Raw genomic sequence first — 14846 nt, forward strand, 5'->3', positions numbered from 1 at the left:
ATCAGTGGCGATAGCTTATCGATAATAAGTTGTCCAAGTGGGAGCTGCAAACAATTGATTAATACATTAAGCAAAAACACTTAACGCATAATTGTTAACGCTTGTGTTTTCTATGGGTCCTTTAATGCAAATTTTTGTTTGGCAGTAGGGCATAAAAGTATCTCGGATATGGCGCTCACATGTGGCCGAGTCGAGACGAGTCGTGTCGAGTCGAGTTGAGAGTCGGCGGCGAGGCGAATACACATATTTCGCCGCTGTGACGCTCGCGCTCTCTCGTGTTCTCTTGCTCGCTGTGACTCTCTTTGGCATGTTTAACGCTGCCATTTTGCCTTGTTATTTCACTTCGTACCGTGTTTGCGTTCACAACTCTGTCGGTTCGGGTTCTGCATTTTATTTTATTATTATTATTTTTTTTTTGTTTTTCTCTGCTTTGGCTTGTGCAGTTTATTTGTACATTTGTATATTAAAACTGACCGCGTTTCGACAAACGACTTTGAAATTTTGAATTCAATTCTGAATTGATTTCGCTACAATTGAATAACAATAAATGAGGAAAATTCGCAAATGATGCGAAGGCGACTCTGAAAAATACAAAAAAAGAAAAAGAAAAGAGAATTAAGTAAGTATCGTCGTTGTGGCTATGTGACTGTTTTGTGTGTGTGTGTGTCTCTCTCTCTGTGTGAGTGTGTATGTGTGTGTAGTTGCGAGTGTGCTGCGTGTGTATGTGTGTTTTTGTGAATGTGTGTGTGCGAGTCTGTTTATGTACATGTACATACATGCATTCATATTATATTTGCATGTATGCGTATATAGCAAATCATTCGCAAACAAAAATGCTCCCATGCATAATTAAAAAGAAAACTCGAAAACTCGAAAGCAAAAAAAAAATCTTATAAATCAGTGCAAACAACAACATTGAACAAAACATGCAACATAAACAAAATTAACGGCGCAAGCACATAATAATTGCTTATGGACTCGATTTAAAAAAAAAAAAATAAAGACAAATTTTATCTTACTACTACTCGCTTTATGTTTGTGACCCTTCTTGCGGCAGGTGGAATCTTAAAAGTGTTAAGTGTTTAATTGCGTTGGTGCAATTCAGCCTAAGCCACCGCGGCCACCTGATGGTGCCTTTGGCTCACCCACTAGGTGGATATGGCTAGTTCGTCCTTGCATCGAGTGTTTGAAATAAACTCAATTGAACACATGTTTTCAGTGTAACCAAATTGTAAGTGTCCTCTAAATTGGCAAGTCCTTGAGAAGGGATTCATTAAAACATTGAGGGAACTTTGATTTGCGAAAAATATTTATTTGTATTTTCGGATCGTGCAAACAGAAATCATTGAATAATAAAACAGTTAAATTAAGATTGGAACACAAGTCTATTTGCTGCAAATCATTTGTTTACATTTCGTTTTACTTGCAATCAAATGTTTATTTTTTATAAAGCGTATACTTTATAAATGCATATTTACAATGTATGTTGTATGAAACTCAGCTTATGTGAGTTAGCGGCAAATAATTTTTCAAATTCGGCGCCACCCCCCCCTGCCCAGTCCCCACCCACTCAACGCACATCTGATCTAGGGGGCGGCCAGTTCCAGTTGTGCACAAGTGTATATCTATCGAATCTAGTGTTATCAAATGAATGCGATTTATATTATGCTTTATCAATTGTATGAGCTAGTTTATTTAGTTTTCAAGCTGAAATTGCAAATAACAAATTGTGTTGGCTAATTGTTGTGGCCGACGTGAAACCTAATAATCGCTGCTGCGCTCGAATTGTGTGGGTATCGATGGACTCGGCACGATACTTTTGTTGCTATCGATATATTTACCCCTACATCCCTGCGTGCGGCAACGCTGATGTGCAGCACACGACTAGAAGCCAGATTTGATCAAACGGAGCAACATTTAAAACAAGAGTAAACGGGTGTCGTTTTATTTGAACGCAATAGAAAGTAAGTGTCGTAAATTTTTGGCAAGTGACAAGCTAAGCGGAAAATAAAGAAAGCAGCAGGCACGCAAAGAAAATACCAAATGTCCCGCGGCGGCTGCTTTGGCTACGTGCGCGTGTGCTTGTAAGTGTTTACAACTGCATCAATTATTTTAATTTTCCTCCTGTTTCGTTTTTTTTTTCTTTTTCCTTTTTTTTTTGCATACTCGGAGCCTTTAATGCATATAAGTGTGTGTGTGTGTGTCAATGCTATTTTATTTTCCTTTTTTTATGTTGTGCTTTGTGCATAAATTGATGTGTGTACTTCATTTTGATTTTGTGTTATTTGTGTTTCGCTTTTGTTGCCTTTATTCGCTGTTTGTTGTCGCTGTCATTTGTGTTTCTACTTCCACCGCCTTCGTTGCAGAGGGTGGTGGCGGCTTCGGCTTGTCATTTAACGGAGAAGAGCGCACCGCTTGCACTAGTGTGTGTGTGTGTGTGTGCGCGATTGTGAGCAGCGTTTATGTATGTGTGTGTGCGTGTGTGTGTTAGTGTCATTAAATCCGTTTTGTGCTCTTTTTTCTTGTGTAAGTGGAAGTGGGAAATGGAGACAGATTTTCTCCTGTGTGCTACTGCTGCTGTTTCTGCTGCATTTATAACTTTATAAAGAAACACATAGACGACTACTGACTAGCCGAAGGTCGAGTTCTGTGTGCATAATTTTATGCGATCGCGAACTGCATGTATTTATTTGCCAAAAAAAAAAAAAAAAATGGTTACAACCAATTTAGTTGCTCTCACTCGCTCTTCTCTTTCGTTGTTGTGTCAGTGTCAGTCTATGCGCTCGCCGTCGTCGCTGGCAGCGCAAAAAAATGGCGCCTGTCATCTCGCACGCGCGTCGTCGCTGTCGCCGCTGCTGCTGCGTTGCTATGAACAATAAAGTGACAGGATCAGCAGCAGGCTGAGCGAACGTCAGTGTGTCTGTTTTTTTTTCCTGTTCTTTTTTGCTGTAATTATTCGCATGTGCTCTCGCTCCGAATCGGTCGCAGTTGGCAGCGACGCTCCAAATTCGCCTACTGCCTATGAATTTGCTGTGTGCGCTCACAATTTGAATGGCGTTATACGCCATTGCTCCTCTCTCAGCGCGCGCACACACACACAGCTAGTAATGTAGTTTCTTCAGGCGGCCCCAGCTGCTGCTGCTGCTGTTGCGGTAGTTGTTGTTGGCTGCTGCTGCTGTTGCTTTCAAACTCGTTTTGCTTTTTGGCTGCCTGTGTCGAGGGATGGGGCAACAACGACGTTATCGGGGTGCAAGTGACAGTCACAGCGGGACGCGTGTGTTTGTTTGTTTCTTTCTGTGTTAGTGTGCGTGTGTGTGTGTGTTTGTTTGTTTCTTTGTGTGTTAGTGTGTGTGTGTGTTTGTTTGTTTGTTTGTTTGCGTTTCTCTGTTGATGCAGATTCTTTTTTGACTCCTATTCCTGTTCCTTGCTCTTCCTTTTTGCCTTGCATATTCACATGACGTATGCGTGATATTTGTAAAATCTCTTTTAGGTTCGAAAGGGTTTTAGTTGAATTTTTGTACATCCATTGTACCTGTGTGTTATCTCAGGCTTTATATACTTGATTTATTTCAATTTATTAATTAGCTTTCATAATATTTACACACATTTTAGGGAAATTCATTTATTGTTATATTTTCAAAAGTTTAAAACGTGTTTTTTTTTTAAAGAACGGTTTAATATCATTTTTGACAACTCATTGTAAAAATTCCTGGGAAATGCAAGGGGAGGGGGTGGGGGTTAGAGGGAGAAGTTCGAATGAGCTCTCATTTTGAATTTCCAAGGTGTGAGAACATAATATGTAATTGAAACTTAAAGCGTTTGACCCCCGTTTTAAACCTGTTTATTAAATGCTGGCTGATAACAGTAAAGAACCAAGAAGAGAGTTGGAGAAAGGTGATTGTTAATGTGCCACTGAGGCGTTAAAAATAGTAGTAGTAGTAGTAAATGTGGAATTTGGGGATTGAAAATGTATTAAAAACCAGCATTAATTATTGTTATGCTAAAAATGAAACTAACACAATTACAACCGCAATCGGTTTTTTATTTATTTTTTACAGGTAGTCAACAAATGGGACCAAATCACAAGGTGTTCAAGTGTCTACAAGTGCCGCCGCTAGAGATTTGCGATATTTGGGTTGGACGCCGTAAGCAGCTGGAGCTAGAATTGATGCTGAAGTGTAACGAAACGAAAGCGTCAAAATAGGAGCGTCGACATCGTCGACAGCAGCGTCACCAGCACTATTGTCCAGTGACGGCTCGAGGATGTCGGCGCGTAAACCAACAGCAGCAGCATCAGCAGCAGCAGCAATAGGAGGAGCAGCAACAGCGGCAGCAGCAGCAGCAGTAGCAGCAAAACCAGATAACAATAATGCATCATCGCCTACTCTCGAGCTGGAGGCGTCATCATCAAGTGAGGAGCCTGGAGCTGGAGGTGGAGCAACCACTGAAGATGCAGCTGGAACAGCAGTTGCTGCTGCTCCCTCAGCTGACGATGCTGAACAGCAACCGGATAAGGAAAAAGATAAAGATAAAGATAAGGATAAGGATAAGGAACCAGATCAAATCGAGGAACAGCAACGTAATGATGAACCCTCGCCACGCAAGACACAATCCGCCGAAGTTGGATCTAGTTTCGCACTGAGCGCCACAAAAATGGTGCGCGTGACGCGTCACTCTTCGCCGCTGCTGCTGCAGCACAGCTGGTCGCCAACAACAACACCAACAACATCAACACCAACAGCAACATCATCATCAGCTTCTAAGCGTGAGACGACGACGACAGCAGCCGCTGTCAGCGATGGCGAGGAGCTGCCGAGCGTCAGCAGCTCCTCCTCCTCCAGCTACAATCACAATCAAAGAAAGAGCTGCTCCACGGAACGCCAGAGTGGCGTCTCAATGCCAATACGCGGCCGCAAATCCATCAAGGAGCTCAAAGAAGCCAAAGAGGCCGCCCAGGCACTGGCACTGGCTAAAGAGGATGAGTCCATGGAGCTGTCACAGCAACAGCAGGAGCTCCTCGATGAGGAAACGAAAGACACGACTAATTCCGCCAAGGACAAGGAGTTGGAAACGACGACGACGATAACAACGCCAGCCACTTGCAATCGTGTCACACGCAAAGCGCACGCTCAGGAGCTCGCTCTGGCCAACAACAACAATAGCAACAATAATAATAACAACAACAGCAGCAACAACAACAATAACAGCAGCAGTAGTAGTAGTAGTAATAATAATAATCAAAAAAACAATACACGCGTCACGCGCAATCGCCGGCAATCGTCAACGGTTAATACGGCTGCTGTGCCAGCGAGGGGTCGGCGAAAAAAGCCAGCGCCGCCCGAGCCACCGGAGCCAGCCAAGGAGCAACTGTCGATTTCGAAACGCAAGCGTTCCGATGATGATACCGAACTAAGCCTTAAATGCCAAAAGATCGAGCTCAAAACCGAAGACGATGACGAGCAGCAGCATGAGTCAAGCGCTGCCAGCGATGGCCAGCTGGATGTGAAGCCCGTGATTAAATTGGAGCCAACGGACAGTGAGGAGCAGATAATAATGCCCGCTATCACGCCCACACCGCAAACGGGAAATCGACGTGGACGCGGCCGACCGCAGAGCAACAAATCGACGCCTACTTCTGGTGGCTCAGGTGGTGGTGGTGGTGGTGCTAATGTTGCAACAACTCCAAGCACCAGCACCACAGCGACCAGTACACGTGCAACGCGCCACTCGAAGGGGGGATCACCTGCACCTGGTCTGGTCGAGCCAACGCCGCCAACAAAGCGTCGTCGTGTCGGTTCAACTAATCGCCTCTCACTGCTCGCTGGCAAGACGACGACGACGGCAGCGGCGGCGGCAGCAGCATCCGCATCGACAAGCTCAACGTTGGATGAGGATTCCAAGGATAGTTTGGCGTCAAGCACCATGGACGAGCTGTTGCTGGCCACTGCCGAGATCAAGCATGAGAAACTATTATTGGATCTTGGGGAACTCGATCCGATTGCGTCTGCAGCGTCTGAGGAGGAGACAGTAGCATCAGCAGCAGCAGGAGCATCAGCAGCAGCAGCAGCAGATGAACAGGCATCCACGTCCAGTGCATCAGCCAATGGCATTGAGCCGCTCACAGTGGACACAGACACCGAGACGATAATGGATACACTCGTCATCGATGACATAAAGCAGCCACCAGCTAAGGATAAGCCTGAAACCGAAACGGAACCAGAACCGGATACGATTGAGGCTGAGGCGGGGGTAAAGGCTGGCAAAGCGGCATCGCTGAGTCCCGAACTGTTTAGCGAGGGCGTCAGCGTCATAAGCGTTAAGCAGTTCTACAAGAAACCCGAATTTCTGGCCAACAATTTGGGCATCGAAAAGGATCCCGAGCTGGGCGAGATTGTGCAAATTGCCAGCGAGACAACGACAGCAGCAACGGCAGCTGAACAAGCAACAGCCGAGGGAGCAGCAGTTGTTGTCGCCCAGCCAGAGCGGAACATTGAACTGGAGATGACAACGACGACGCAGCAGGAGGAACTGGAGATGGATGCGGAGGCAGATGCGGCGTCGGCCGATGCGGAGGAGATTAAACAGAATAGCTCGGCAAGCATAGGTGAATTGCGTGTGGACGAAAGCGGTGATGAGCTGACGGAGGAGAAACCACACAAGACAGCAGAAAACGCCGCCATTGATCTGAATGGCATGATTGAGCCGGCGGAGGAGGAGGAGGAACAGCTGGTAAGAGCAGCCGGAGCAGCATCAGCAGCAGCAGCAGCAGCCAACACCAAGAAAACAGATGACTATGATGACTTTGAGAGTGAGATTATGGAGCAGCTGGCAAAAGAGGGCGTTGTCGATGCCAGCGGCAATGCGCTCAGCTCCAGCAAAGACAATCCGGAGCAGCAGCAGCTGACAGCTAATGATGGCAATGAATGTGATACATCCAAGGAGCAGGAGCAGGCAGTCGACGATGAGGAGGAATCTGAGGAAACGACGCCAGAGACGACAGAGTTGGGCGAAGTCGATGAACTCAATATGTCGGCTGGCATAGATCCGGTGATCGCAATGGAGCTGGAACCCCCCTTAACCGAGGAGCAGGAGGCCGAAGCGAATGCGGTCGCCGATGATGATGCTGATGCTGAAATGGCAATTCTGAGCGAGAATTGCAGCGAAAATTATCCCGAGGAGAACAAGGAAAATGTGTCCACTGCCAAAACAGATGCAGTCAGTCAGTCGGAGATTGCCCTGCAGCTGGAGTTGGAGCTCAAGGGTGATCTGAGCACGACTGTCAAGCACGAGACGTCCAAGCCAAAGCTGGAGCAGCACGTGGAGGAGGAGGCGGCGACGGCGGGGGCAGCAGATGAGCCCGAAGATGATGAGAAACCGTTGGCTGCCGTTGCCGCTGAACAGGCGAATGGAGCCAATGCTGCACTGCTGCAGCTTCAGCTCCAGCAGCTGAAGCCCGATGGCGATGAGAAGTTGCGACGCGAAAAGGAGCGACACTTGCAGCACTTGGGTCTGTTGACGCATCAGGCCGCGGAGCAGGTGCGTCAGGAATTCATACACACGCAAACGCGCCAACATCAGCAGCAACAACAGCAGCAGCAGCAGCAACAACAACAACAACAGCAGCAGCAGCACCACCAACACCATCACCAGCAGCACCACCACCAGAGCAATAAACGTTCCACATCGAAATCATCAGGGGGCAGCAACAGCACCATTCACATCGAATCGAGTGGGACGCTGAAAACCGTCATTAAGCTGAATCGCAGCAGCAATGGCGGCGCTGGCGGTGCCTCGGGTCTGCCCACGGGCACCGTTATACACGGCGGCGCTGGTGCTGCTGCAGCGGGTGGCAGCGGCACAGGTGGTGGTACCAGCGGTGGTGGTGGTGGCAGCAGCAGCTTTACTGCATCCGCTGGCACACGCAAAGGTGGCATTGCTGGGGGCGGCGGCGGCAGCGGCGGTGGCGGCAGTGGCAGTGGGAGCAGCTCGTCGACGACGCATGGCGTGCGTCGCCAGTCGCTCAAGATGACATTCCAAAAGGGACGCGGACGCGGTCATGGTGCAGCGGATCGTGCCACAGATCATCAGGCCGATGATTCCTACTACACCATACAGAATGAGGTAAGTGCGCAACAACGCCATCAACACTGTCAGCAATGTGCCCAACAATTCTAATCAATCCCATTCTCAATTTGCAGAACGAAGGTGCGACCAATCGATCCAATCTTTACAATCAATTGAATTCGGGTAACGCTGCTGCTGCTGGTGGTGGTGGACGCAAGTCAACTAACCGCTTTAACAGCTCCACTAACAACAACAACCACAACAACAACAATAGCAACAACAGCAATCAAAAGCAACAACAGCAGCAGCAACAACAACAGCAACAGCAGCAACATAATAGCAACAACATTTCGTCCTCCAGATCTGGCCTGGGTTGGTGTCTGCTGTTTGTTTTTGTTTTTGTTGGATTTGTTTATGTTTCTGTTTCTGTTTCTGTTATGTCTCCTTTTTATTTATGCGCCCAAATACAGCCTATCAAATTGAGATTAGAGATATGTTATCTAAAATAACCATTTATCAGCTATGATTTATATCGTATTTAAAAGGATATATGCCAAAGTCTATATGTGTGTAGAGGAACATGACTCGTCTGTTACAAAATGAGAATGCTTCAAAATATAGAAGAAGAGAAGAAGTTTTGGATATGAGCAGCTTTATTTCGATCTATAAAGCTAATCTCTGCAATATTCTTAATGATTATCAAGCAAAGATTTGGCTGTAGATCACTTGAAAGTTAAGTTGATTAGTTTGCAGCTACCAAAGAAACAATTAGTTAATTATTTATCCGATTTTGATTAAGCAAGCTATAATTATGGGAAAGAAAAGCCTTAGGCTTTTCGATGCACATCCTACAAGAATGTGTCGCCTTAACTAGAAGCAGACGCAGCATCCCAGGGATGCATACTATGATTTTCAGGGACATAGAAGACCTCAACCCAACAAAGAACTATGGAACTAGGGCTGAGAAGGGGGCAAAGTAGATCGATTAGGTTGCAGTGCAATCCCTAGCTGTTGTTGTAATTTATATATATATAGAGGTATTTGTTGCATGTGCTTTTTTTTTATGTAATGTTTAAAATGGGTATTTGAATTGTTTTGTGGCACACACAGATTCATCGCACTCAGAGGGCCATGGCGGTCAGATGGAGCATGGCTTCTATCAGATGGTGAAGAAGGATGAGAAGGAGAAGATACTCATACCGGAGAAGGCGTCCTCGTTCAAGTTCCATCCGGGCCGGCTGTGCAATGATCAGTGCTACTATTGCAGCGGCAAGTTCGGACTCTATGACACACCCTGTCACGTTGGCCAGATCAAGTCCGTGGAGCGTCAGCAGAAGATACTCGAAAGTAGGTTCTCCCCCTCTCTCTTTATCGAATGGTATTTAACAAGTCGTTTCGCTTTTGTGTGTGTTGTGCAGATGAGGAGAAATTGACGGTGGACAATTGCCTGTGCGATGCCTGCTTCCGTCATGTGGATCGACGCGCCAATGCGCCCTCCTACAAGAAGCGTCTCTCGGCGCCCGGCCACTTGGAGACGGGTAACAACAATAACAACAACAGCAGCAGCGCAGCTGGCAGCAATCTGGATGCGGGCGATACGGAATTTGCGTCGACTTCGACGGGCGCCGCTTCCGGTTCGGGTGCACAACGGATTTGCGCCGTGAAGGATTGCGCCGAGGCCGCCGGTCAAACGCTGAAACGCAAAAGCGTCCGCAAGAGCATCAAGAAGTGTCTGCTGCGTTTCGAGATACCGCCGGGCACCCTTAATGTGGCACTCTGCGTACCCCACTACAATACGGTCATCCAATCCTCTGGCTGTGCGCTCTGCAAGCGTCGTCTCGGCAAGAACATGTACCATATCACCTCGGTAAGCATTGCTTGAGCTTCGTTCTGCGAATTAATCATCAACATGAACATCTCGATCTCGATCGACTCTTCAGCAGGACACTGATCGCTTGGAGAAGGCCCTCACCGAAATGGGCATTCAGGTTCAATTGGGCGTCGGCACCGCCGTCTGCAAACTCTGCCGCTACTTTGCCAATCTGTTGATGAAGCCGCCGGACAGCACCAAGTCCAACAAGGCCGAGTTCATCAAGAACTATCGCAAGAGGTAAGCCGCCAGCCAGACGACGACACGCATTCTCCAAAGGATCCACTACTAATCATATTTCTTTTTATTTTTGGCAGGCTGCTCAAGATGCCCAATCCGCAGGATGGCAGCAACGATGCATCTGATGTGGATGAGGATGATGCGACTGCCGCAGCAGCTGGTGAAGTTGGCGGCGCTGCTGGCGGAGTAGCTGGGGCAGGTGCGGCAGGGGCAGGACGTCGTAGTTCCACACGCGCTGCTGCTACTGCAACGGCTGTCACCTCGTCGGGCGCTTGCGATGATGCGTCCAGCGAGATGCCCATGGTTGTGGACTATGATGGGCCAACGGACTCCAATTCGAGCAGCTCATCAACGACGCCGATTGTCGGCGCCGGCACCAGCAAACAGATGTCCAAGCTGAAGGCCATACTCCAACAGCAGCAGCAGCAACAGCAGCAGCAGCAGAATATGGCTGGCGAGCTGACAGCGACGACGCCCAATTCCAATTGCTCAACCTCCGGCGCCGGCAATTTGGATAAGAATTCGAAGAGCAAATCAACGACTGGCACTGGCACTGGCAGTGGCACTAGCAGTGGTAGTGGCAGTGGCAGTGGTTCATCATCGTCGGATATATCGAATGTGCTGCGCGGCAATCCAAACATCTCGATGCGTGAACTCTTCCACGGCGAGGAGGATTTGGGTGTGCAGTTCAAGGTGCCGTTCGGTAGCAGCAGCAGCCAGCGCACACCGGAGGGCTGGACACGAGTGCAGACGTTCCTGCAGTACGATGAGCCGACACGTCGCCTGTGGGAGGAGCTGCAGAAGCCGTATGGCAATCAGAGCAGCTTCCTCCGACATCTCATCCTGCTGGAGAAGTATTATCGCAATGGGGATCTCGTACTCGCCCCACACGCATCCTCCAATGCCAGCGTCTATACGCAAACAGTGCGTCAGCGTTTGAACTCCTATGATCATGGACACTGCGGTGGCCATCATCAAAGTGGCGCCCACAATGCAAAGACATCTCTGTATCCAAATTCAAATCAGACTCCCAATCCCAGCGCCAACAACTCCGCCTCCTGCTCACCCTTGTCGCCGGCTAGTGCAGCCAATGCCAGTTCCGGCTGCTCATCGCTCAATGTTGGCAGTGTCCTTGCCAGCGCTTTGACCAACAGCACGGATCAACAGCAGCAGCAGCAGCTGTTGTCCTCCAGCCAGCTGCAGCAGCAGCAGCAGCAACAACAGAAGCCGCCGTCAGCCGAGTCGTTCATACCGCTTGTGGAGCTGAATGATGACGATGATGAGTATGAGGATAACGATAACGATAACGATGACAATGACAAAAACAACTACAACGATGTGGAGAACGTTGCACTCGACACTGAGGAGGATCCGCTGGAGCGTCTCTGCAATGCATCCGTCGACAAGCTGACCAAGCAGCTCAGCTCGAATGCGGTTACCATAATAGCGCGACCCAAAGACACCACAGCAGCCAACAGCAGCAAGGTAGCAACAACAGCAACAACAACAGCAGCAGCAGCAGCAGCTATTGATGATTTGCAGCAGCAGTTGTCGCGGGCAACAACAACAACAGCAGCTGCGATTGCAGCAGCAGCAACAGCAACATCAAAGGAGGCGCCACCACTGGTGCCCACAACGAGTGCGGCGGCAAATAGTCGCAGCATACTCAAGACCAATCTGCTGGGCATTAACAACAAGGCGGCCGTTGAGATTGTACCGTTGACAGCAGCTCAGCAGCAGCAGCAACAGCAGCAGCAACAACAACCACAACCACAACAGAAGCCGCACAAGCTGCTGGACATGCCCAATAAGTTGCCACACAATGAGACGCCATCGTCGTCGTTGTCGTCATCGTCAACGTCGCTGCAGCTCCAGACCAAAGTGAAGTCGATCCTGTCGACGCCCGCGTTACTGCAACAACAACAACGGCAGGTTGCCAAGCAGCCGCCACCGAATGTGGCACAGTTGCTCAGCTCACCGCCCGAGCTGATTAGTTTGCAGCGTCGTCGCACTGGTGCTGGCGCTCCTGCAACTGCTGCGTGTTCAACAGCACCATCAACATCGGCGGCGGCAGCAGCTACTGCTGCGGCTGCGTCAATTGCTGGAGCTGCTTCAACGCCGGCAGCTGCTACTAAGATGGCTGGTTTCGCTGGCAAGCGACTGCAATTGCCGCGGGCCAACAACAATGTGCCCAGTGTGATTATGCTGCCGGAGACGTTGTCGGCGCAGGAGCGGCACGAGAGCAAGAGCTGGAAGCCAACGTTGATACCGCTCAAGGACCAGCATCGGGTGCCAAATCGAACGTTAACGCTATTCCAAACGGCCGACGGCCGACGTCTGCCCGCCCAGGTGCAGGTGCAGTCCAGTGGCAAGCCATATCTCATCTCCATCATTGACTACAATCGCATGTGCATTCTGCGGCGCGAGAAGCTGCAACGTGATCAGGCGCTCAAGGCGGCCAGTGCCAGTGCCGGTGGTGCCACCAAGCCAAAGACGACCGGACAGCAATCGCAATCGTTTGCTGCCTTGTCCAAGATGTCAGCAGCACAGCACACCGCACGCCATCAACTGCAGCAACTGCAGCAGCAGCAACTGCAACAGCAACAACAGCAGCAGCAACATAAACATCAACAACAACAGCAGCAGCAGCAGCAGCAGCAGCAACAGTTGCCCACATTGCTGCCGGGTGGCAGCGCTTTGCGTTTAACACGCCTGCAACCCAAACCGATGCCGCCGCTGAGTAATCCCCAGCAGAACAACAGCAATAACAATAATAACAACAACAACAACAACAATAATAATAATAACAACAGCCACAATAACAACAACAGCGGCAACAGCAGCAGCGGCAGCAACAGCAACACCTCTCAATCCTCGCAAGGCAATTATCAACCATTGCTGAACAGTGCACTGGTAGCAGCAGCTGCTGCTGCTGTCGGTGGTGGCGCCAACAACAATGGCAACAACGTCAGCCTGAACAGCACCGACAGCTCCTGGCTGTGGAAGAACTTTCCGGATGCCAATCAGTATCTATTAAATGGCACAGCTGCTGCTGGCGCCGCCAACAAATTGCCGCATTTGACTGCCAAGCCGGCAACGGCAACAGCCACAGCAACGGCGACAAGTGGCTCAGGATCAGGAACTGGATCTGGTGGTGGTGTTGGTGTTGGTGTTGGTGGTTGTATTACATTTACGCTGAAGCAGCAGCAGCAACAGATGGAGCAGCAGAAGCTTATCGATAGTGTGCTCATGTCCAGGATACCCAAAAGCCTAACGGTTATACCACAACATATGGGCGGCGGAGGATCTGGTGGGGCAGGTGCTGGCGGTGGAGGAGGTGGCGAACTGGGGCACAAGGAGTGATGTTGCCTGCAACTAGATGTAAACATAAAACACAATCCTGCCAGTGATGATGGGAAAGCGAATCAAAAACTAACTAAAAACAAAACAAGGATAAGCAAAGAGAGAAGGAGAAGCAGCAGCAGCAGCATTTGCATTTCAAAACATGATTATATATATATATATATAGATATAGATATATCAATAGATATATATAGATATATATAGATATATATTTCATATTACATTTTACTATAAGAAAGAGAAAGGATCAGAGATCAAAGTCAGCGCTATTGATTATTAATTTATATATATATGTATGTATATATGTGCATATATAGTATATATATATATATGTATATGTATATGTATATGTATATGTATATGTATATGTATATGTAATTACAAAGCATATTCCATAAGAGAAAGCGGAAAACACAAACTAAGATGAAGCAACAAGTTGAAGCTTCGATTTTTTGAGTTATATATATATATATATAAACAGCTAGAGTTGAAAACTATACAAATAGAAAGAAAGCGAATTAGAGAGAGAGAGAGAGAGAGAGAGAGCAAGCGAGAGCGAGAGAGAGAGAAAGCAAAGGCGAACAGACACACAAAAGAATGAAAAAGAGAATCGTGTGGAGCAGAAGCAGAAAAAACCAAAATGGTTTTGTTCTTTTTTTTTTTTTTTAATGTTGCATTAGAATTATTTAGTCGATAATGTGTAGAGTTTAGGCATTAGAGTTAGGCATACATACATACATACATACATACATACATACATACATACATACATACATACATACATACATATACTTAGTAGTCTTTTAGTATTATGTTTAGTCGGGGGCTAAATGGGGCGGGGCGTATGCAGAATACGCGCATATTTTATTGATTGAACAAGTTTTTAAGTGCGCCTTTAAAGTTAACAACAAAAACAAAAGAAAAACAAAAACAAAAACAAAAAGAGAAAGAAAGAAAAAACGTTACACGATAAACGACACAGAACCGATATACATACAAACATTTACTATATAGTACTATATACATACCCCACATACCATACCACATACACTTACATTAATTATTACTATATAACACACACACACACACCCACACACACATGCATACACATCTATCTATTTTTTTATTAGACCTAACAAAACAGAAGACAAATATATATCACAAATATGGGAATTTCGTGTATTATGGATACCAAAATTGCTTTACATAATAATGCACAGGTCTATTTTAGAATGCGAGACGATTTTTTTTTTCATTTTGGGTTTAGTTAACTTTTCGTGTGCATTTCCAAAACAAAAAAAAAAAAACT

General features: G+C 47.5%; 1 protein-coding gene across 1 annotated transcript; it reads left to right on the forward strand.

Moving 5' to 3' along the window:
* The first annotated feature begins 4369 nt into the window (after positions 1 to 4369).
* LOC6566380 lies at positions 4370 to 13658 on the forward strand. The gene is made up of 7 exons (XM_043215998.1): positions 4370 to 4620; positions 4734 to 8121; positions 8199 to 8436; positions 9175 to 9411; positions 9483 to 9931; positions 10005 to 10174; positions 10252 to 13658. Exons 1-7 carry the CDS (start codon positions 4370 to 4372, stop codon positions 13535 to 13537), a joined length of 8019 nt encoding a protein of 2672 aa, XP_043071933.1. The 3' UTR covers positions 13538 to 13658.
* The last annotated feature ends 1188 nt before the right edge of the window (positions 13659 to 14846 follow it).

Source organism: Drosophila grimshawi, unplaced genomic scaffold, assembly GCF_018153295.1.
Source record: "Drosophila grimshawi isolate 15287-2541.00 unplaced genomic scaffold, ASM1815329v1 contig_848, whole genome shotgun sequence".
Taxonomy (NCBI): domain Eukaryota; kingdom Metazoa; phylum Arthropoda; class Insecta; order Diptera; family Drosophilidae; genus Drosophila; species Drosophila grimshawi.